Genomic DNA, 24,553 nt, shown 5'->3' on the forward strand with positions numbered 1-24,553 from the left:
TATTGTATCAGGCTGTGGTTCCATTTTTGATTCAGTAGGGAAGTTCTTGGATTTCTATCTCCAAATGGTTGTTCAAAACTGGTGTACATATCTGAAAGACACAATCCACTTTCTCCAGAAACTTTCTGCAGTGAATATTGACCCTCAAGCTATCGACGTGACTGCACTCTACACCTCAATACCTCATGCAGCAGGTTTGGAAGCTGTTGAATGGGCATTGCTCCAATCTACAAATATAACCATGGAGAAGCTTTTCATTCTTCAACTGTTGAAATTTTGTCTACATAACAGTTATTTCGAGTGGCAAGATAATTTTTACATTCAGTGGACCGGGACCTCCATGGGTTTTTCGGGGCTCCAGCATATACAAATATCTATATGTCTCAGCATGAAATGGAAAGCATCATTACTAACCCTATCTGGTGGCGGAACATCCCTCTGTATTGCAGGTACATCGACAATATTTTTTCTTCTCTAGTCAGATACCGAACAGACACTGATTGCCATGATTGACTCAATAACCTTAATCCACATAACCTCAATCCACATATACATCTGATGTTCAACATACAACAAGAAACCATACATTATTTGGATTTTCAGATCAAAAAGCTTCACCACAACAAATTCCATACAGCAGTCTATTCTAAACCCACAGCCCGCAATAGTACATTGTTATATACAAGTTTTCACCCGAATGCATTGATCCAAAACCTGCCTTTCTCTCAGTTTATAAGGATACGCAGGATTTGCTCAGACCCCGAGGTCAGTGCAGTTAAATTGGTGGAATATTCCCAAAGGTTCCGTGCACGTGGTTACCCAGAGCAGACTATTTAGAATTGCCTTCAAAAAGCATTGAGTAAGCCGCGTGATGATCTGTTGCAGAAACAATCTCCGCAGCCAAACACCCGGATGGTTCATTGATCTAGATATTCCACAGTTTCCCAATCAGGTAAAAAAAAAAATTCCAGACGATGGAATTTACTGCAACATGAAGATGATTTTTGTGGAATATTTCTCGAAAGGCCTCTTTTTGCCCACACGAGGGGTACAAATTTACATTCATTATTGGCCACACCAAAAAGTGTACAAACACATGATGACTGTTTGGGTACCCGGAGATGCAAGAGTTGCACACACTGCAACAATGTTACGACCGGCAACATACTAACTCATCCATCATCTGGTAAAAAAATCTATTTGAGACACACCAGTGACTGTAACTCTGCTCATGTGATTTATTGCATTAAATGCCCATGTGGGAAAGCATATATTGGTAAAACATCACGCAAACATAAGATCCGAATCACGGAACATAAAAGCAGAATCCTCACTAAAAATACTACTTCAAGTCTGGCCACCCATTGGGATGAGGACAAGCATTCAATATCTCAACTCCGGTTCCAAATAATTGAACAGGCACAAGTGAGACCAGGTTTGGACATTAATAGATTCTTACTACAAAGAGAGTTATATTGGATCCAAACACTAGGAACCATGTATCCATCAGGTCTGATTGATCGTTTTGACATGAGTTGCTTCTTGTGATCATCACCCTTACACAGTCAAGTACCCCTATGACTATACACTGCATTTGAGAGTAGGCACACACTACTTTTTGTCACTTCCAGTGTTATTAAGATCATGTTAAATTCCCTTATAGGGACATTCATTTGATACATCGTAATCCATAGGATGATTAGATCATTTGCCTGTGTGTTATATTCATATATGGTTGGTTCATTGACCACTAATGTCTATATTTATCGTATTTGCGAGTAGGTGCATACTACTCTTTGTCACTCTCACTGTTTTTAAGATCATGATATTTATTGTATATGTGATGCCACTATTTTTGGTAGAGGGCCTTTGTTTTCCTTCTCCCCTGCTTCTTCATTCTGGACTCTGATATTCTTGTACTATATAGGTAATCTATTGCATCATTTGACTTTGTACATCGTTTTTCCCTTTTCTCACCCACCTACATTGTTAGGCCTCTGTGGATACGGTTACTCGCTCCGTTGGTTTTCTACATTCTTATTGACCTAGGAACCCGCATTTCATTGACCGTGAGCATCGATATTAAAGCATCGATATTAATGTTTTATTCAATATCGCATTTTTACGGTTCCTACCACCACGTGTGCTGTTGGGTTAACTTGCCCCATGCTGCGCTTTCATCCACCTGTTGCCAAACTTTCTGGAATATGGCATTTTACCTCTGGATAGGTTTCCACTTCATAGGCTATTTGTACGCTCCAACATGGCACCGCTGTGCCATGGTTTACAGTCCTCCCTTTATGTTTGTTCCATTCCGTGTATACATCCAGCACCCGCACATGCCCTTACTTACTTGCGTTTGTTTGCGTCTTGGTCGACATTACGTGTATTGACCCCTGAGCGGTTTTATAACAAACGAAATTGGTGAGTCTCTTTGCACCCTAGATTAATACCCATTTACCTCATCTACAGACAGTTCTTACTATTGATGTGTGGTTAATGTGTGGATTATGGTTTTGTAGGATACATGTTGTAAAGACCTCACTTTGTGGGACATTCAGCAACTCCGAGAGTTTTTCTATCACTGCGCTGACAGTTTTAACTTCAGTAGGAGCATTACTCACTGTGTTTCCCCGCTGGTGAGTGACCAACTAAGCTGTCATTTTTTAACTTTAAACCATGGGCTATTTTGTGGATATTTCCTGTTAACACAACGTTTATTCATTTTTTCCTGCAGCTCGTTACTGGTATTGCCTCCTCCGTGTTTCATGCAGCATTCCCTATTTTCAAGGTGGGGTTTACGTTGAGGGCATTTTTCATGAATGTCATATCCAGTTTTATCTTTTTTTCCTTTGTCACAAACCCGGTTTTATTCTCTACAGAGCTGAGGATACGATTTCAGCCAGGTACTGCATTTTAAATCTCCTGGTGCAGTTGTCTAAGTGCACACCACTGGGTCTTTTTCCCTTTCAGTCTCACGCTGGTTTCAGTAACAAACATATTTAGATGATGTTTCTTTTACTTGTTTTGCATCACATTTACTCCGCTTTTCACACATGGGTGATCTACCTTCTCTGCCCCACGGGTACAATGAACTCTTATAGTGTTAATCATTGCCACATATATTTGTGTTACATTTCACTTCCAGTTCCTGTATTTTGGCATCTACATGTTGTTGTCTGCTATAAGTGCTAATTAAATGATCATACAATTGTGCATTTGTGATTCTCATTTTTCCTTTTACAGGTTCCCCCTGACGAAGGGACGCCATTGTCCTGAAATGCATCGGGCCGTTTTGAACCTTTTGTTTGTAATCCATTGTCAATTCATCTAGATTACATTGATTGTTTTGTTATATACCAATGAATGTTGTTCATGATGTAATGAAAACATGGTTTTTATTTTGTGTTACTCACGTAATATGCTTGACTAATGCAACATTGCACATCTTGTGCTAGTACAAAAAATATTTGGCATACATAAAAGAATACCATAAGTTTCGTAAAATTGTTCGAGTCTATATTATTATTTGATAAACAGTTGAACAGCATAGGAGGGTCCTGTTGGACCACTTTTGAACAGTGCACAGTGTTTAGTGCCGTGTTGGGCAGTATTTATATTTGTTTGAGCACTGCCATATTCTAAGAAACTACTGTTGTTTGTGTTTGCAATGATTTGTTTTCAATCTGGTTTTGGGGGTCAGTGTTAGGAGTGCAACTTGGTCCTGGAGGCGAGAGTATGTGCTAGCCAACTCCAGTCTTGCTGCGCCCACTCTTTGTGCATGTTGTATAAGATGCTTTTTCTTTCATTGTTTATATTTACTTGTACTTGGGTATTCCCTAATTGCAGTGGATAAGTGGAGATGTTGTTCTTTTAAGTATACTATACCCTCCTGTCTTCTGGTAAGTTGGCCGTCCTGGACAATTAACACTGAGGGGTATCTCTCTGGCTCCACGGTCTTGATATCAGTTCCCCATTGTTCGAACTTAAGCTCTTCCCATGGTACCTGGTTTCCTATTTTCTCTGTTTCCCAGGAAGCTATGGTGGATTGTGTACCAGGTATGTTTTTGGAAAAGTCAAGTCTTATTCTCCTCAAATACTCTCTCTTTAAGTGGGTTAATGTAGGTATATGATGAGATAGCAATAGTGTGTGAGACCTGTTTAGCATATCTTGCCATACTCTTGAGATCTGTATGTGCTATAAATGTTAGGTAGAGTTGTTGGGTGCTTGATTCTTCTCAGTTCTTGCCCCATATTAGTCCATAGCCACCTAGCCTTTCCTGTGTAGTTCTTAAAAGTGGTATAGTTCCTACTGAAAAACTGTGTGGAATAATCTCCCCCCCTGAAAAAATCTATTTCCCCAACTTGCAGTCTTTTCCAAGTATTACAAGAGCTTCATATCTAGGACACTTGTAATACAGTGGAGGGGATATTAGTCAGATTTGTGTGTGAGTCCATACACTTAATCACGCCCTGAGTTTGATACGTCAGAATGGCAATAACATGCATATGTGATTTTACCACATTTCTCACATTTTCCCTCATACTTAAGTGTCAACATTTTGTACACTATTGACTCAATATCTGATTTACCCCGGGACACAGAATGAAGGACAGTGCTCTTGAAATTCAGTAAGTGCCAAAGCTCAGAACTTAGAGCGCGTCTCACCTTCAATTATTTAAAGACCTATTATTGGACCACAAGCAAGAGGAAATAAGGTACTTGCAGATTGAAATAAATCATTAGCCAATATTTTGCCTGGTTACCCTTCCTCGGGTTTCGACCTGCAAAAAACTCCATATGTATATTATCCTGGATATGCCACATCATTGCTTCGAATTGCGCACTGTCCTGTGTCTCCACCTACATTAAACAACCCCCCACCTCTGAATAAAACTTGCAGAAGAACTCGTGCAGCCCTTTAAAGCTCATCATGTTCGTAAGATCAGCGGATTTGCTTGTTAATGCGTTGTTTAAATGCATAGCAATATTTCAAATGGGAAGCTGCTAATGAAAACTGAACTTTAACAAGTTCATAAAATTAATTCAGGTTATTAATGGAGGCAAGGCTGAAAACAATTACCCACAAGCAGAGAGCTCCTCTGGGTGAGTTCCTACTCAAATACTTGAATCATATAGTGGTGTCTTTTTTAAATCCACTCATTAAATTGCCACTGGACCATTAATTGAACCGCAAGCACAGCATACAGTTTTTTTCAAATTTTAATCATCATTAGTGCATTAAAATGAAAGAAAATACACCAATAATGGGAACACACACACTGAGACGCAAATCAGGGCATATCTTGTGGAAATCCTCATGTCAGTGTGATAGCTTTGCAAGTACCTGGTTGCATCACAACTTAGATTTGTTGTGAAATTTGTTTTTCATCCTACTGAAGTACATAAGGGCATTAAAATAGCACATTTTATTTAGTTTATATATTTAAAGTGGAATCTTTGCATAGCAAACGTAGATGGAAATAAAAAGAGTAATTTACAAAATAGTGCGAAAGAGAATGGTTGAAGATTATGTACTTAGGTGAGGGCGGGATGGGAGAAGCATGTGCCCACACAGAATCTCCTTACAGGCAGGGAGATCCCACTTCAAATAATGAGCACAATCATTGTCAGGGTGAACCACCAAAATCACAAATTAAACTTGTGCTTAACCCTCTGGTAGCTTAGCTCAAATCAGTCAGGCTTAATTTAGAGTTAATGTAGAGTATTTATGCAGGACTCAAACAGTAATAAAGTGAAAACAGCACAAGGAAGTCACAGAGGAGTTCAATGACCATAACCACTTAAATCCTTGTTGCGTAGCTCTTTAATATGAAAGAGAGAGCTTGTTTGCAAACAGGAAAAATACATTCGAATCTCTAGTGCAAAATTAAGCACATTAAAAAAGCTGTTATGTATTTGTTGAAAAAGATATTAGAAGCAGTTTAACATGTCAGTTTGTTTTAAGTCACACTATTTTAGAATGTGTAGAAACATACAGAAAGATTATATAACCTTATGATAATTGCCGCAGTATTGCAAAAAATTAACCTTTCACTCTGGTTGTCACTACACAGAAAAACAGAGAAGAAAAAGAAAATCAAAGGTTTATACCTGCTTTAAACAGCTGCACTAATTTGGCCTATGACCTGACCTGACTTTCTCCTCGCCTGCTGGCTCTTATGTTAGAACTCAACTGTAATAAGTTAATATAATTGAGTACTGACATAAACTCTGTATTATCGCAATTGGGTGCATCACAAGTCGCCTAATATAAAGAAATTAGGGGCATATTACCACGGGTGGTGATAGGCAATTATCGCTGGTTTAGTGGCCGTTTTCGGACGCTAAGCGGCAATAATTCTATCGCTCTATTAGCAAGCTGTAGCTAACTGATGTTAGCAACAGCTTTTAGGCGATAGCGAGCGTTTTGGGGCCCGCTTTGCATGTCAGCGATATTTATCGCTAATGACATGCAAAGTGGGCGTACCCAACCTGTTAGCGACTGAAAGCAGTCACTAACGTCGCTATCGCCTATTAGCAAGCCAGGTGTAGCGATGGAAATATTCCCGCTATCGCCAAAAACCAAAGCCTGCTCAGACCAGTTCTTAGCCATGTTATCCAATGGGAGGTGGATAACATGGCTAAGAGCATTTTGTCGCTAATGCGTGAATATCGCTGTACTCTCAGCGATATTCACGCATTTCGCCGCTATCGCTGGATATTTTAGCACAATGGAGAAAAACGTTGCTAATAGCATGTTTTCTCCGCTAACATATCCAGCGATAGGCAGCGATAAAAAAAATCGTCGCTAAGCCTATTTAGCGATAATTATCGCTACTTGTTGGTAATATGCCCCAACGAGACAGGACTTTACGGTGGGATTGTAGAATCCTATTACATACATATATATATTTGTACTGGCCACTTCAGAATATAGGTTAAGTCATACTATATTTTCATACGTGGAACCAGAGGTCGAAATGAGCGGAATCGCAAGGGCATGATGCATCCATTCTTTTTTGATTATTGGAAAAACCATCCCACTATTGTTTGCAAGAAGACAACCATCGAGGGATGGTTACTTCCAATAGTTTAAATGTTTCTGAAGTGTCATTCAGAGAGTCTCCTTTGCTGTGAAACCGAAGGAGGAGCAGACATCTAAACAACTTTTTCTGCCAGGGTGCCGGCTTGCCTGGAAGAAATGCAAATGTACATAATGAGTGAATATTACAACTGTAAAGGGTAATATGCAATGAAAAGGAATCCTTGGGAGCTGGTACTCGCTTCAATTGGTTGAATCACTTGAAGCTTGGTGATGACAAAGATTTATTCCTTTTGAGTGGTAGTGCAAAGAGTTAACAACTGAGCTGTGAGGTACATGCTTTTAATTGTAATTGTTTTATATATCACTTACTACCCTGATAAGGTGTTGAAGGTACAGTTATGAAAAACATTTCATTATGTACAGTCTAAGTATTACTGAAATGTAATTTTTGGAAGCACAATTTTATCTTAAGCCTTTTTGCGTATTTTGAAGCAGTCTACCTTATACTGTGTGTAATGCAAGTTTTAAAAAATGACTTACATATCCACAGTGTTTTATTTTCGCAGGCTGCGACCTCACAGCACTTAAAATCCACAAGTCATTGTACTTCATTGAACCAACCAAGATTTAGTTCTGCGGCTCTCTGGTTACATACAGACTTCTGCAGTGAATTAAATTATAGAGGTTTCATAATGTTCTATAGTGCATTTCCCACTGAGCAACATCTTTTTTCTTTATTTTTTATTTAAGCTGCACTTTATTTTATATGTATCTACCGGAGGTGAAAGACCAAAAACACTTAATGAATACTATGGGCCTCATTTATGAGAAATGACGCAGTGCGCTCTCCTTGCGACATACCTGATGCGTCATATTTAATGTATGACGCATCATGTCGCAAGGAGTTACAGATACGTCAGTATTTCTGACGTATCTGTAAGCGCAAAAGTGACACATTGCTGTAGTGTGTCACAAAAGTGACGCAACTCCGGCAATGCGTCCTTTCACATGGGGCAAGCCCAATGTGAAAGGGCCTGCGTCAGTCTTACGCCTGCTGTGAGGCAGGCGCAAGATTTTGACGCAACGACGTCCTAGAAGTGACGCAGTGAAATCTCATAGATTTCACTGCATCACTTCACGAAGCTTTTTGCGGGGGAACGCCCCCCCTGCATACATTATACCTGATGCAGGTATAATGTAGCGCAGGGGTATACAAAGTGACGCATCTGCTTAGATGCGTCACTTTGTAAATAGTGCGCAACAGGAGGCATGTTTTAGCCGCCAATGCATCACAAAAAGTGACGCATCGGAAGCACAAAACTGACGCAAGTCCTCATAAATGAGGCCCTATGTTCTTTAGCCACATGTTTGACCCCGCCCCCACGCTCACTGACCCTGACACCATTGAACGCAGCATCACAGTTTCCATATTTTTTAATGGACTTTGATTGCTGTGTAGAATATTCCCTTGCATTGCACTATTCGACTGGTCGAACATATGTGCAACGTAGCTCCAGGACATCTAGGTATATGACATAACTTCAGTGAATTTTAATGAAAATCATTTATAAAGTATAGTGAGAATATAGAATACATACAGTCACTGTGTGCCGAAAACCACTGTGCTATTAGCTCTTTCAATCCTATTATCTGCAACCACTAATCATATGCAATCCGAAGTGTGCTAAAGCAGCACTCACACCTTATCCCAGAGGCTACATGACATATGAGCAGAGAACTTTGAAGTGATTAAAAATGACAAGTATAAATAGAGAAAACCTGTAGATATATATATTATTTTCTTGTATCACAAATTACGCTAACGTTTGTAGGAAAAAACCCACTTCATAGTGCAATATTTTATTTATTGTTTAATGACCTGGAGGCATTTTAGTTGCGTGCATTGCAAAATAATTTCTATATTTTACGATGATGATGATTGTTATTATTTCTCATACCTTGTGCAGTAAAGAGGTTTGTGCAGTATCTATGGCAACGTGCGTCCAAAAATGAGCCATTATTTATTTGTCAGGGATGCTTATTGAGCAGCTTCATTGCAATTCAGAAGACATGCTGCTCAGCATGAAACATTTATAAGAATAGTTGCATAAATAAGCTTTTCTTCCATTTAAGGGAAGTTACAGTACACTATCAGTAGATGTTTGAAATTGCGGTCAAACAGCAGCAACAATATATATTTCAAAAGGTATTTTGGAATGTGTGATGCCCAATTGGATAATACAAATAGATAATGACCAATTGAGGGTGTCCAGTCATCTCGGAGGGCCCAGCATTTGCAGCAGACACTTAGACATTAGTTCATAAATTGAGGTCTGATATCTGGAGTTCCATTACAGGTTGGGAGCAGCAGCAATGCCCACTGTGCGATTGCAGGCATTCTGTGGGTCTTGCAACCCTGAAAAGCACTCAAGGCTCAGTGGACGTTATTTAGGAGTCGTTAGGGTGGCTTGTCCCATGGAACCCCTAGCACTGCCTTTGTGACCTCCGAGGGGACAGCATCAGTGCCTCAGCTCAGGCTCCAAATTCCAAGTTGTTTTTCTGCACATATTTATTACATTAATTGTGAATAATCGGCCTATCATTCACGGTCAATGTAATAAAAAAGTGGAGCAGCAGGATCTGGAATGGGGCCTTCACTAGCACTTTAGGGAATTAACATAAAAAGTAAAATAATAGTTTTAAATGTATGTTGAGTGCACGCATGTGGGTGAGAGTAGATTTGTGTGTGCACACATGAGCAGGTATGGTTGTATGTGGGATTGCCTGTTAGCAAAATTGAGTGAGTGCAGTGCAAATCATTGAATCGGGGCAAGAGTGAGTGCAAAATACTTAGCAAAAATGAATGAGTTCAAAGGAGTGATGAGAATGAGTGTGAATAAGTGAGTTGGTACGCTTGTAAGTCTGCTGGCGGACCTGGCATGTTTCTTGGATCATAGAGGCATCCACGCATATTGCATACACTGACATTTTTGAGGCATATGAGATACCCACACCAAAATACTGATGAAGGCAGACTAGAGGAAGATCTTGTCATGAGGAACACATGGAAAAAATTTCAGCACTGACAAACTAGAGGAAAATCTTATCATAGGTTCCACCTCTGGCAAAATGCTGGGGCTGGCACTTTGGAGGACATTTTTGGCATATGAAAGGACAAGTGTGGATTATGCCAGGGGGCATGCATAATAAAATGCTGGACTGGGGTGGCAGTGTGGGCTAAAGAACAGTGATTTATTAAACCCAGATCTCTTGACTGGGTGTGAGTGTTTGATTGGTTCAGATGCTCCGTCCATCACCACCCCCTTTTGTACCGCTTTGTTTGCCATAAGTTGGCAGGGTATGCTCAGACGTGAGTCCCTTGCTCACTTTGCCACTGGATTCAAGCAAGCCTGGCTGAAGACGGCTGTAATGCCAGAAACCGGTCCTAGGAAGCTTGATTCCGGTCCAGGGAAGGCATGGCTTGGCAGTTCGTGCTGGACTTTTCCCTTGAGGCACAGGGTCAGACTGATTTGCATATGGCCATGTCTGAACTGGGGTGGCAGTGTGGGCTAAAGAACGGTGATGGATTAAACCCAGATCTTTTGGCTGGGTGTGAGTGTTTGATTGGTTCAGATGCTCCGTCCATCACCGCCCCCTTTTGTACCGCTTTGTTTGCCATAAGTTGGCAGGGTATGCTCAGACGTGAGTCCCTTGCTCACTTTGCCACTGGATTCAAGCAAGCCTGGCTGAAGACGGCTGTAATGCCAGAAACCGGTGCTAGGAAGCTTGATTCCGGTCCAGGGAAGGCATGGCTTGGCATTTCGGGCTGGACTGTTCCCATGAGGCACAGAGTCACACTGATTTGCATATGGCCATGTCTGAACTGGCGTGGCAGTGTGGGCTAAAGAACGGTGATGGATTAAACCCAGATCTCTTGACTCGGTGTGAGTGTTTGATTGGTTCAGATGCTCCGTCCATCACCACCCCCTTTTGTACCGCTTTGTCCGCCATAAGTTGGCAGGGTATGCTCAGACGTGAGTCCCTTGCTCACTTTGCCACTGGATTCAAGCAAGCCTGGCTGAAGACGGCTGTAATGCCAGAAGCCGGTCCTAGGAAGCATGATTCCGGTCCAGGGAAGGCATGGCTTGGCAGTTCGGGCTGGACTGTTCTCATGAGGCACAGGGTCAGACTGATTTGCATATGGCCATGTCTCAACACGGGTGGCAGTGTGGGCTAAAGAACGGTGATGGATTAAACCCAGGTCTCTTGACTGGGTGTGAGTGTTTTATTGGTTCAGATGCTCCGTCCATCACAACCCCCTTTTGTACCGCTTTGTTCGCCATAAGTTGGCAGGGTATGCTCAGACGTGAGTCCCTTGCTCACTTTGCCACTGGATCCAAGCAAGCCTGGCTGAAGACGGCTGTAATGCCAGAAACTGGTCCTAGGAAGCTTGATTCCGGTCCAGGGAAGACATGGCTTGGCAGTTCAGGCTGGACTGTTCCCATGAGGCACAGGGTCAGACTGATTTGAATATGGCCATGTCTGAACTGGGGTGGCAGTGTGGGCTAAAGAACGGTGATGGATTAAACCCAGATCTCTTGACTGGGTGTGAGTGTTTGTTTGGTTCAGATGCTCCGTCCATCACCACCCCCTTTTGTACCTCTTTGTTCCCCATATACTAGGCATAATTTTTAACATAAGGGTAACCCATAGTACATGGGCAGCGATATTGGCAAATATCAGGCACATTGTATGTAATGTTTGGGCAAGAGTGGAACACAGACGAATTGCAGACCCCAGCAATGGAGGTAATTTTTGACATATGGGGTCACCAATGAGACATTTTCAAAACAAAATGGCGTCATCCATTGAGGACTGTCAGTCTTCATTAGCCTGGCACACCATGAAAGGACTTCCATATTTAATGAGTGTCTTTTCAGATTATTATTTTTTTAATTCTAGCCTATTTAAGTAAATATAATGCTTTAAAAGGCAGCCCATTTCTTTCAAAAGTTTCTCAGGGGAGTGAATCCAACCCACCACAAAAACTCATTACAAGATGTCAGACTCACTTACTTTGCTTACTTACTACAATTTAGGTAAATGTTGCCTTGACATATCCTATCAGCAGAATATAAAGGCTTCCCTTGGGTAGCCTATATAACACACAAATTCACCAATTCATGTGAGCATTCGAAACACCACACACATTCTCAAATAAACGCTGAAGGGCAAAGTCAGTATTCTTATTTAGTTGCAACCACCAAGCTCCAGATGTAATATTCTTGATTTATTACTGAATTTCGTGTTGTGTATCACACAATATTTTACGGAAAGAGTAAATAAAACACATACATTGTATAAAACACATGCATCACATACATTGTAAACATTTGTTAAAACCCGAAGAAAGAACCTAATATCTTAAAAACAATAAGATACATTGGGGACCCTATTGGTTGCGCAGATCTACATAAACTATTGCATTAGCTGATCCAACATATCAACATTAAGGTAATAGATGGGTTGATATAACACTGTATTCCTATCCAGAATTCCTTATTGTTGGATTGACAGAAAGTAGCGTTAAGGCGTTTCGGTGGCAATCATTCAATACCAAACTACCTTCATCAGGACAAAAGCAATAAGGGTTTTGTTTCCTCATTGATGTCTTATCTACCTACATCAGTTTCACTTTTAGTGTAGTTTATAGTGACTCCAGTGCACTTATTGGTGGTAGGAGCTTTCTGTGGACCTCACCACAAACCATAGACCCTTTTTCCCTTCTTTGTGTTATATAGAAGATCTCAAAACACAGACCACTGGTCTATGTAAATTGGAAGTCCTTTTTCTTTTTCTTTTAAGACCTCTATTTGCCTTTCACTAGATCAGGGGCAAAGTGTGTTTCCTGTGCATGCTTAGTCAGTCATGCCGGTTAAATTCGAATAGTTTCCGTGGCTCTCTCGTTCAGCGCCTACGTCCAATTCAATACGGGCCACCTCTCCTGTTTATTCATATTCTATCAGCACCTTAATACAGATGATATCTAAAATTGACATTTGTCTATGTTGTGTTCTTATATTATTCATGCAGTTAATATGGAACGTCAGTGATGTTAATTGTGATGTCATTAGGGTTAAGTTCATGTGACAGGTGTGTAAAGCATATAATATCTCCAAAACAGTAAATAAGGAAAATACACAATACTATAAAAATCCAATACCAAAGTATAACAATAGAGTATACTTTTATCTTTAACATTACACCAAAATGACAAACATCCAATGTAGAGAACCGGAGGTAGGTATTTTAAAAGAGGAAACTGTAGCATAATGCCTAAATTCATAAAGCACCAACCGCGACTCAAATCTATAAGATCAAGCCAACCGTGGTTGAGCGTAGGTTGGATAGAGTCCCAGTTTAGTCCCACTGAAGGCTTATATTCTCAAGTTCTGTGCCAAGAGTCCCGTTCATGGGGGGGCAGTTCGCTGGCAGCAAGGTGAGGGTCTCTCGCAATGGTCGGAAGGCTGCGAAGAGCAGGCCGGATATTGTGAATGGAGTGAAGCCTAGTGGTGGGGATACAAACTAATGGACGATGTTTAATGTGTGAAGAGACAAACTTGCAGTTGCGTGCACTGATTCTTCGGGTGAGTGGCACAGTTCCAGCTTGGACGGACCCATTCACATTTGTGTAGAGTCAAAAAGCTTGAATTTAAGAGCTACAGATCCACTCAAGGGCCAACAACCTGAGGGATGCCTCTTGGGGTGAGGAACCTGTTGCAGATGGGTCCAGGAGGTGTTGTGCAGTTGGTTCTTGGTTTCTTTGGGAAGGTTAGTATCTTCTAGCGCTGGCCAAGTGTTTAGAAGCTCTGTATTGACACTTGGGGGCAAGAACTGAATCTCCCATAATGCACCTGTGCAGTCTAAGAACATCCAGGTGTAACTTATCATTTGGGGATTTCCTCTCTTTGGGCTGTTGCAGGTTCTTCTTCCAGCATTTTGCTACTTGTTACTGTTCATAGAGTCACTGAAACTCCCTTTTTTATTTTCCTTTAAGAGGGAACAGTGATTTCTCTGTGGAGCCTTGAGAGTGCAACAGGTGAAGTCCTTCTGAGTGCAAGCCTTCTGTGGTGCAGTGAAAGGGCCCAGCAGGGCAGTCCTTCTCTTGTTGTTTCAGGCAGTGTTCCAAGGAGGTCCTGCAGCCATGCTATATTTACCATGTTAACCCAGAAGGCACTGCTCTCCAAAAATCGAAAGGGATAAATGATTTCCTTGGAGTGTGTCTGACTAACCCATCCCACAGGTGTGGGTAACAATTCACTACACTCCCCTTCCAGCCCCTCGACTAATCTAATTAAGGTGGCGCCCTTGTTGCTGGGGTTCAAGAAAGAACGGGCTGGCCTCCTGGACATCTGTTCTCCTGCTTTTGAAGTCCAGCTTATCTCCCCCGCTCCTTCCTGTTCCTGGCTTCTCCAGGAAGCAATTCTCTTCTCACCAGATTGGTGTATTATTTTGTCCCAGGCCTTGTCAGACCCACTGAGAGAGGAGCTTGACTCAGGTTGTCAAAGGCTGACCAATCAGAATGGGCTATTTTACGGAATTTCAGGATAGTAAGTTCTGAAACTACTTTCCTATAATAGTTACATTAAATACAAGTTTGGCAAGTTGTTGAATTTATTGTAACTATTATTTTGATACTCTGAATTAAGTTGCTAGCTAACTTTAATCAAAAGTTTAATAAAGTCTTCCCTTGTTGGCATATAGGACTAGCAGCTCTACAATGGGGGAAATCACTTTGGCTGTTCATCCCCTACCAGGGAACACAAAACATCTTTATTATTGTTCCTGCTTTTCATGACAATGCACCATACCTTTAGAGCACCTACGGCAGACCTCAGAGGTGACGTATAATTACCATAAAAGGTAGATTTGAACTTTGGAGCACTTTTAATTCCAGAGTCGAGTTTGGACTTGGTTGAATTTTAAAACCGGCCTGCAAGGCAGGTCTGGCTTAGAAAATGACACCAGCAGGGGTGGCGAGCAACTAAGAAAATCAGTGTGATGCAGCATGTCACAAAAGTCACCAATAAGTTGCCTGTGTCCTCTCCCCTCTCCCAATGAAGACGAGGAGAAAGGAAGGTGTTTTACTTCTGCATATGAATCAAACCAATCCTGGAGCTGCTAAAAGCAGCTCAGGGATTGGCTGGAGCAGGCTAACCCAGAACTCATTTTGAGGCTAGGGGCCTGTGCCTGCGATCCCTCGGCTGTTTTACTACACTGGGATTGCAGACTTTGAAGTGCTTATGACAGATTGACCAGCTGTAGACATCCGGCCCATCTGTCTTGCGCACTAAGAAGTCATCCTCAACATGCAGGAATCAGTCTGCCCAACCCCAACCATCACGCTTGTGCTAGCGCAGCCGGCGGCTAACAGAAAAATAAAATGGTAATGACCATTTTATTATTCTGTGTTTACCTGCTGCGCTTGCAGCAGCGGGGCAAAACTTCTCTTCCTTAACGAAGGAACCAGACATCACAGTAGTACACACTTAAGTGCATTAATTCCACTGGGGTCTCTAAACCAACATGCCCTATCATTTACTAGGGACTTACAGGTAGGAGTTTTAGCCAATTTAAACTATACCAAATAGCTTATACCTTTTAACGACATAACACTGGTCCTGGGATTGGTTAGCAGAGGACAGGTCACTTTAGGGTCAGTAACCCTCAGTCTCATTCACAAAATGGCTGTGAGCAGGGCAAAAAGAATTACTTTCCTACACCACGTTACTTTGTGTACTAAAAATGCCATTAGAGGAGAAAATTATGAAGGCATCAGGCAGCCTAGCAAGGACACTGGAGGGTAGTATATTAGATCCTATATGAATAAACATTTGGCAGGTGGATATTATAGGATGAATAGGACTTGGAATCCAAGCTTAAGCATGGCTTGAAGTGCCTAACTAGGAGTTCATGAAGCAATGGAAGTCTGAGTGATGTATCTTCCAAATACAAATTATCTTTAGACTTTAAACCTTAGATCATTAAAAGGCAAAGTTAGAGAATCAGAATACTGAGCATACTATATGCTGTACAGCGTATGGGAAAGACAAGGACATTGAAAATATTTCACCTAAACCAAAAATTAGGTGATGGTATGGTCTTTGTTGGTTTCGGCAGAGATATTTAAATGTTGGTACCCAAACGAAGCTGGAGCAATAAGGGAAGAGGCATGCGTTATGTGGTGTAGATATTGCACCTAAAGCCCCACAACCTTATAAATACCCCTTTTGTGAGTCTGAATTCTACCCCAGTCACCTTCAGATCAGAAATCTCTTGAAGGCTGGTCCTTTCAGCAGGTGATCTACCAAAACACCTCTATAACAGGATAAGCGATTGAGCAATACCCTCACAGTCGATTCGACTCTAGGGGCCAGATGTAGGAGCCTAAATACCGGTCGGTAACGCCCGATTTCGGCCGTTACCGACCGGTATTTGAGAATTGGCATGTAGGGGCATAATTTTACAGAATCGGTAAATTTACCGATTCTGTAAATTTACCGATTCTGTAAAATACCGAATCGGTATTTTTACCGATTCGGTAAATCCCAGATGTAGGTGGGACTCTTCTGAGTCCCAAAGGCCCTACAAATTCGGTATTTTACCACCCAATCCAATTGGGTGTTAAAATACCGAATCCAGGTGTGCATGCACATGTGTGCATGCACACCTAGCCATGTGACAGACAGACATGCCCTTAGGGCATGTCTGTGTGCCACATGGCGCACATGCCTATTTTTGGGGTGCCAGAGGGTGTCAAAGTGACACCCCCTGCACCCTTGCTGGAATCGATATTTACCGATTCGGTAATTACCGTATCGGTATTTACCGAATCCGTAAATACCGAATATTAACGATTCGGTATTTCAACATCTGGAAATACCTACATCTCCCCCCTTAATATTTACCGATTCATAAATACCGAATCGGTAAAATTCAGTATTTATAAATCGGTAAATAACATTTACCTAAATCTAGCCCCAGGTGTCCTTACTACACTTTTCATACTTCCATCTGTTACATTCCAATGTACTCTGCGGTATTAGCACACTGGCGTCCTAGGGTGGAGTTGAGGTCTCCATAAAACACCTACAAAATTAAGTTGACAATTTTTTTCGTCTGTTTGCGATGACACTATTGCTATGCAGCTCAGCTGTGAGATTATAGTTTGATTATGCCAGGATTTGTACCATGGATGACAAGACTGGCAGCAAGCCTTTAATTGAGGCCAGGAAGGGAATGGGAGTTCATAGGCGAAAAGATCTTGTTTTTAAGGTATTACTTTGTCCATATTTGGATGTTTGTTATACCGTCTGTAATTGGTTGGGTGTTTGCAACATGGAGGAAGACTGCACCATTAGTAATTTTACATGTCAAACAAACAGATGCACAACATTGAAGGTATGAATATCTGTAAAAACATATACCATACAGATTCATGGTAATTTTGGTAATATGAATTTCCTCTCCATTACTGCAGATAGTTGGTATCTGCTGCAGATGAACATGAGAAAACACCTTAGCATTGCAAGAGACATTTTTGCCCAGTTAGCATTTTGAAAGACATGGCTTAAGGACATAAGGGTTTACAGTATTGATCTGCAAGCCCTTGATCTTTCAATAGAAGCTGATTATGCAGAAATACTGAAAACAAAACACAAGATTCTTTAACCTCATACAGAATAATCGTGGTGCATTTCGCCCAGGTATGATCAGAATGAATGAGGCTCGCTGGAACGTGTTTGGAATTGCTAAATGCTGACGAAGGTACTATGAAACGGAAATGTCAAGTAGTTCATAAAACAGCGATATTGCAACGAGATGTTGCATCGCGTAAACACTTTTATAGGCAAAATCATAATGTCATCTTGAGGCAGTTTGCAGCGTTTGTACTGTGTGAGACCAACACATGATTAAAGCGCCGCACAAGATAGCGCGGTGCACACAAAGGAAGTCCGCTGGGTATTCAGTAGTTGATTCTGGCCCCCATCATGTCCCAGTGATGCACGTGCTTCTGTACAGAAGGCCCTTAAATTGTCACGTAATGGGCAGACTTTTTAATTCACCACTCGCCAGCTCTATGCATAGAGAACTTTAATTGGGTCATTATAGGAAATTAACAAAGCAAACCCAATCGGGTCTTTGTGTATCCAAAGAGATTTGCACGAGCCTGCAGGCTGTGTTCAACCTGCACCCATAAAGAAAGAAAGAAAAGAAAAAGAGAGAGAGGGAGAACGAGATAACAGTGGTTTGAACTGTGTGTGTACTTGTCACGGGCACTAATAAAGTACCCTCTCAACAAACCTGCAGCTATGCGTGCTCCCCACAAAAGTTTGAATTTTAACTGGGAGTCTTTATATGATTGGCTATTGAGAAATGACCTCCGGCTAGGCCAGAAACATGCACATCTGTATGTCGCACTCACAGCCATATGCTCAAATAAGCATTCTACAAAAGAGGGGCGGGAAGTTAGGCAGTGGCGGCTCCTCCGCAATGGCAGAGAGACTTTGACCAACTGCCTGGCTCAGTGCTGGTTTATTTTTTAATTTCCAGCTCTGAGCCAGCTTGCGAAGGGGGGGAGGGGCATTGAGAGGAGGAGCGCAATGTGCACTTCACTCCCTGAGTGTGCATATGTGTTTTTGCCGCTGTCCAAAACACACAGCAGACCACGGAGGTCTGAACAGGGCGTCTATCCTGCCTGCTCAGACCAATCCCCGGGCTGCTCTCGCGTGCGAGCAGCTCTGGGATAGCAGTGAGTTTGTGATTTGGTCCCAGTACTTTCTGGGTCCAGGAAGGACTGTGCTGAGTGGGAGGCAGGAGGCAGCTCCAGGTGAGATTTTATTTTACTTTTTTTTTATTACAACCCCCGTGCATGCTCCCCCTCCCGCACTCCCCTGCACCGCCTCCACCCGCCCCACCACCTCTTTATTTTGGCGGCCGCGACTGGAGTTAAGTGGAGTAAAGAGTAGATGGGAGGGTGTAGGGGGGAGCATAGAGAGTAGAGTAAGGAGGGGAAAGGAGAAGAAAACTTGGTAGGAGTGGGGCAGAAGAAGTCAAAATGAAATAAAACAAGAAGAATATTTTTTACTGCTCAAATAAACGTTCCAAATTTGATGAAACTTGAGATTCGCTCTGGCCTCTATAGGGACAGAACTATCAAGAATGATTCTGGTTAAAGATAGTAAACCCCAGTCCCTGATTCGTGACAAAAAGTACTTTATTGTAATGAAAATTGCAAATGGTATCAGATGGGAGTATTGTAAGACATTTTGTAAAAGCAATTCAGCTTATCTTAAAGCAAAGGTACTGGCTAGTAGACTGATCCAATACATTAAATGGACATTTATAACAGAGTCTGAGTTAAAGAATGGAAAAAAGAGAATACTATTCACTTTCAGGTGAAACAACCTGCCAAAATCCCTTTGAAGCATCCTGTGAACATGTCCTCAAAGAAAACATTCTCGAACTCTACTCTGATCTTTAACTAGTCTCTGTCTCAATAGTCAGCAGAGGATTATGTCTGATATGGAACCTTTTGGATGGTTCTATAGGGATGCAAGTTACAAGTGCTCTATAATAATAGCCCCATCCTCCTCCTAATCCTTAGCTTCATAGACTTGGGAAGGTCTGTAACAACATTCCACAGAATATAATGACCCTTTCTTTTTTTATACCATTGGCTGCTTCTGTCATTTGTTGACATCCCCTTTGCCCATTGGACCTTCACCCATGCTTAAACTATTTTCCAGTTAGCTAAGTATTCTCCCTTGTAGATCCAGCTCATATTCTCCAACTGTTGGGCGTAAAAAATGTATAGCAATTTGCACTTCTGTATAATGTATTCCTATGTTTGTTTTCTTTATATGAAATTTATAGATTTGAAATGCATTGATAACCTGACAGTGAACGTGAGAAGTGATTTAATTGGTCGGGCACAACAGAGTAATAACTATAGAACAAATGCCTGGATTTGTATCCCTTCACGGGTTGATTGTACATGGCTTTTCGAGATCATTTTGAACCATTAACATAGGTGCTGCTACACAAATGGCCGGTACAAAAGGGGGTGGTGATGGACGGAGCATCTGAACCAATCAAACACTCACACCCAGTCAAAAGATCTGGGTTTGACCCATCACCGTTCTTTAGCCCACTCTGCCACCCCAGTTCAGACATGGCTATATGCAAATCAGTCTGACCCTGTGCCTCATGGGAACAGTCCAGCCCGAACTGCCAAGCCATGTCTTCCCTGGACCGGAAACAAGCTTCCGAGGACCGGTTTCTGGCCAGCATCATCAGTCACCACAGACTGCACATTTTGTCCTACGTCCCCTCCACCACGAGGGCCAATTCCACCTTAGCATGAGCAGTGTCGTCGACTGGATGCAAAACAACTGCCTCAAGCTCAACACTGACAAGACTAAAGTACTTATCTGATGGAACACCACCTCCCTGAGGAACGACTCCTGGTGGCTTGTCAAACTGGGTCCATCTCCCACACCCACGGACCAAGGTCAGAACCTCCGCATCATCTTAGACAGGAACCTCACCATGAAGAACCAAATCAATTCAGTACCCTCTGTCTGCTTCCTCATGCATGCGCATGCTCCGAAAGATGGCTCCCAGTCTCCACCAGATGCACAGTTACACAAACCCTCATCACCAGCCGCTTGGTCTAAAGCAATGCACTCTACACAGGAATTAGCACACACCTCCTAAAGAGACTCCAGAGCATTCAGAAGTCAGCAACCAGGCTCATTCTTGACCTCCCCAAATGGATACATATCACCCCTCACCTGAAGAAACTCCACTGGCTCCTCATCCACAAGAGATACCAATTCAAGGTTTTGACTCACGCCTTACAAAGCTCTGCGCAACCAAGGGCCAGCGTACATCAACCACCTCCTGAGCTTTCTCTCCATCGCTCACACCCCCCACATTGTCCTGAGCAACAGTGGAGGACGCTCCTTCACCTACCTCGCTGTGAAGTCCTGGAACAGCCTTCCCCTTCACCCCAAACTTCACCCTTTTTCCAAGAGTTCAGTAGGAGACTCAAGACTTGGCTATTCAACTGACACCACCCAAGCAGCTTGAATGTCAGAGCCCTGATACCCTTGTGGCTGATTAGTGGCACTTTATAAATCTTATTTGATATGATTAAGAAATTATTTTTAATATCCTGGTGGAATTCCTTTTACACATACAACAAAAAACTGTAAAGTTAAGAATCAGATTGAAGTATGCTATGATAATTTTAAATGCAAATGATTACAAAGAGTAATCCAATGCAAACCTTTTCACAAATAATATATAACTGTGAATAGGTATTGTAGATTATTGGTATCTAATCAATAACAAATTAATTTCAAACTTGTTTGAGGTTGCTGAATATAAAAAATGAAGCAAGATATGTTCTGCATAAGGCGTGTTCCTGATTGGTAGCTAAAAGAATCATACAGTAATTCGTCAGCATTTAGTTTTGTGATTGTTTCTTTTCTTTTGCCTCAAGATTATGAAAAGCAATTTAGAGAATATTTACAATTTTGAATAACGCTTCTTTTCAAAAGTTATATTTCCTGCAATGTATATCCATACCTTGTATATTTTGTATGTATTTAATCTAGTCTTGATATGAAGCATGTTTGTGAATGTTGATTAGGGAATTAGAAAATTGTTCTGTGCGAGTTTCATTAAATATTTCTTTTGAAATTTCATGAGATTTGAACAATTTCAAGGAACGACGATTTGGATAGAAATTTGATTTTCTGGTGTCTTGCAGCACTTTTATACCTTAGTAAGTGTTTCATGTAAAAAGTCATGGAGTTAGATGGGAGGAGACTGGTTCACACAGAAAATTGTTCTTCTTGAAGCAGTCTCTCGCTGGTATCTAGTGAGAATTTTTAATGGAAGAGACACACGGGGAAACGAATTGGCCATTGCGCAATGCAAAATTTGAACACATTTTAGGATATCACAAATGTCACCACTGTAGTTAAGTTTTATCATGTTGATCTTTTACCTACTGACCTGGATACAGGCTGTGAGATAATAAGATAATATGTCTCATCTTTCACTATCGAAGATGTGCAAATGGATTTGCCCTAATTTTCACTTGAATTTCGGCCAGACTAAGCATTCCTTTAAGAACTAGAGAAGGCACCCTTCATATGGACTCCATGTCCCAGTGGCACTAGTGGTCTCTTTTACTAATTGTAACCATCTCTTTAGGCATCAGTACCTCCATCTTAGAAGAGAAAAACTGGTATTTTTGTGAGAATCCTGAAAACAAGGGAGCCTGTTAATGTCTTTTTGACAAGTTGCTAAACCTGTGTGACCAAGTGGGCTAAGGTTGATGGACACTTCCAATGGCATACAAAAATACAACTTTGTAGCAGTACTGACAAAACAATTGCATTTGTGGTCCTCCCTCATAGGAGTAAGAGGAACCAGCATTACCTACCTACAAAAGGAAACATCTGTCCTATTGAATGGTAGGGGTGTGGAGATTTGTCTCATCTCCTTTCTGCTTCATTACACAATATTCTGAGAAATTACACCAGGTGAATGCATTTCACTCTAAAAACAAATAGTGTGAAAAACACAATGGCCTTTAGCGTTGTTCCCGAGGTCTCATAGTAAAATTTAGCTGTAATGGTATGAAATTGTGAGATGTAGTGTAATAGTATAATTGTGGAAATTTTACATATTAAGTGTAATGCTAAATTCCTTGCTTTATGCTAACATTGCTGTTTAAATTAAATTTCGACTGGGTCTAATATAAAGTGTTTTTTCCAGTTCGGTTGATACAAGCCAAAAGAACTAGGAAAATGAAACGCATGGAAAATTAATCCAAGCGTGTGCAGCGCTCTATGCTTACAGCTCCCAGCTTCCTCCTGTAGGCCAGCTCTAGCTTCACAAAATCTGCAAAATGGGGAAATTTCTCCTCTTTGAAGGTTTTGACATTTTGCTCATTCCATAAGAGGGTTCCCTCTCACCAAATACAGAGATGTAGAAGTTTATTCTAAATGTCCTACCACCTTGTCCTTCTGATCTATTTTTTATTTTATCTTTAAAATTAACTGCAAGGGTATCTGACAGTTCTTGGGACACGCAACAAGTCAGCCTCATCCATTGAACAGGTCACTGGTAGCGTTGTTTTAGAAATTCTCTCCTACCATATTATTAATATGATTTCAACTTTTAAAAATAAAGTGAATACATGACTGTATTAGCCATCTTTTTATCTGCACTTTCAATTGGGTTTATTTTTGAAGTTGTGTTTCCTGTTTTCAAAACGTAGTTTACATCTTTGATCTGTATCTTTTCCCTATATTCTTATTTGAATTATTACTCAGACTTATACCATCTGCCCCTCATCGTGAAACTTTGTGCTTACTCCACCTCCCAAGTTCTGACACAGTGAATAACCTTGGGAGAAGCCTAGTTTGCCTCATGTGATCAAAGTAACCTGGCTATGTGGGAGAAGATCCACAGTACACATAATGAGTGTGTCCTTCCTATCCCACAATCTGTCAAGTTACTTTTTTATAGTGCTTCAGTCTGATGGTCTTGGTGCTTCAATAAATGCGTCCTATAGTTCTGTGATGTGTCTTATCAGAAAGGTTTTAAATAGATAGCTCATGCATTACACCATCTGAATTCAGTACACAGAACTTTTGAATATGTAATCTTGAACATTTATTGTGGTGGTCTGAATTTAGGTACATATCCTAGTCTAAAAGAATATGGAAAAACATGACAAGGAAACCATGAATCCCGAAACTACTTTGGAACTAAGGTGCTATGTTTTTAAAAGGAGAAAATGGCCGATATGCAGTATCTTTTAAATTTCTTTTACTTGAAGTTTAGAGAAAACTGATGCTTCACATTTTTCTTTTCTGCAGACCCTTTCTACACCTCAGTATGAACTCATCATTGAAGCAAAAGACATGTCCGGCAGCGAAGTGGGATTAACTGGCACAGCCACGGCCACGATCGTCATCGATGATAAAAATGATTATGCACCAGAGTTTACCAAAAAGGAAGTAAGTATTTGTTAATTCATAGAACTGCAATATTTTATTTCAAAGAATACCTTCAACCTGCTAGATGTTAGTCAGTGTAATCGCTCCATATGATGGCATTGGCATAGCAAGGAGGGTGCAGGGACACGGCAGGGGTTTTTGGGGCAGCCAAGACCACACACTCCGCTCTTACCAAAAGGTCTAGCTACGCCACTGTATGAAGGATGAATGTTAGACAATGTTAACATAAATCAATGGGCACTAGTGAATTTTTATAGTGGTTGTTTTGCTAGGCTCATGTATAGATGCTGTGCATTAAATGAATATTGCACGTAACAAGAGAACGTACATAACTGCATGATTTATCTCGGGGGACGGATGTTATATATTAGAGAAAAATAGATTACATGAGTTAATGGG

General features: G+C 41.2%; 1 protein-coding gene across 1 annotated transcript in view; it reads left to right on the forward strand.

Moving 5' to 3' along the window:
- CDH13 (cadherin 13) overlaps positions 1–24,553 on the forward strand; it is a 2,391,456-nt gene that overhangs the window by 1,636,169 nt on the left and 730,734 nt on the right. The window contains exon 8 of the mRNA XM_078669939.1: positions 24,014–24,154. Within this exon, the coding sequence (XP_078526065.1) occupies positions 24,014–24,154 (141 nt within the window). The remainder of the gene's footprint in view (positions 1–24,013; positions 24,155–24,553) is intronic.

This window comes from Lissotriton helveticus, chromosome 12 (genome assembly GCF_964261635.1).
Source record: "Lissotriton helveticus chromosome 12, aLisHel1.1, whole genome shotgun sequence".
Taxonomy (NCBI): Eukaryota; Metazoa; Chordata; class Amphibia; order Caudata; family Salamandridae; genus Lissotriton; species Lissotriton helveticus.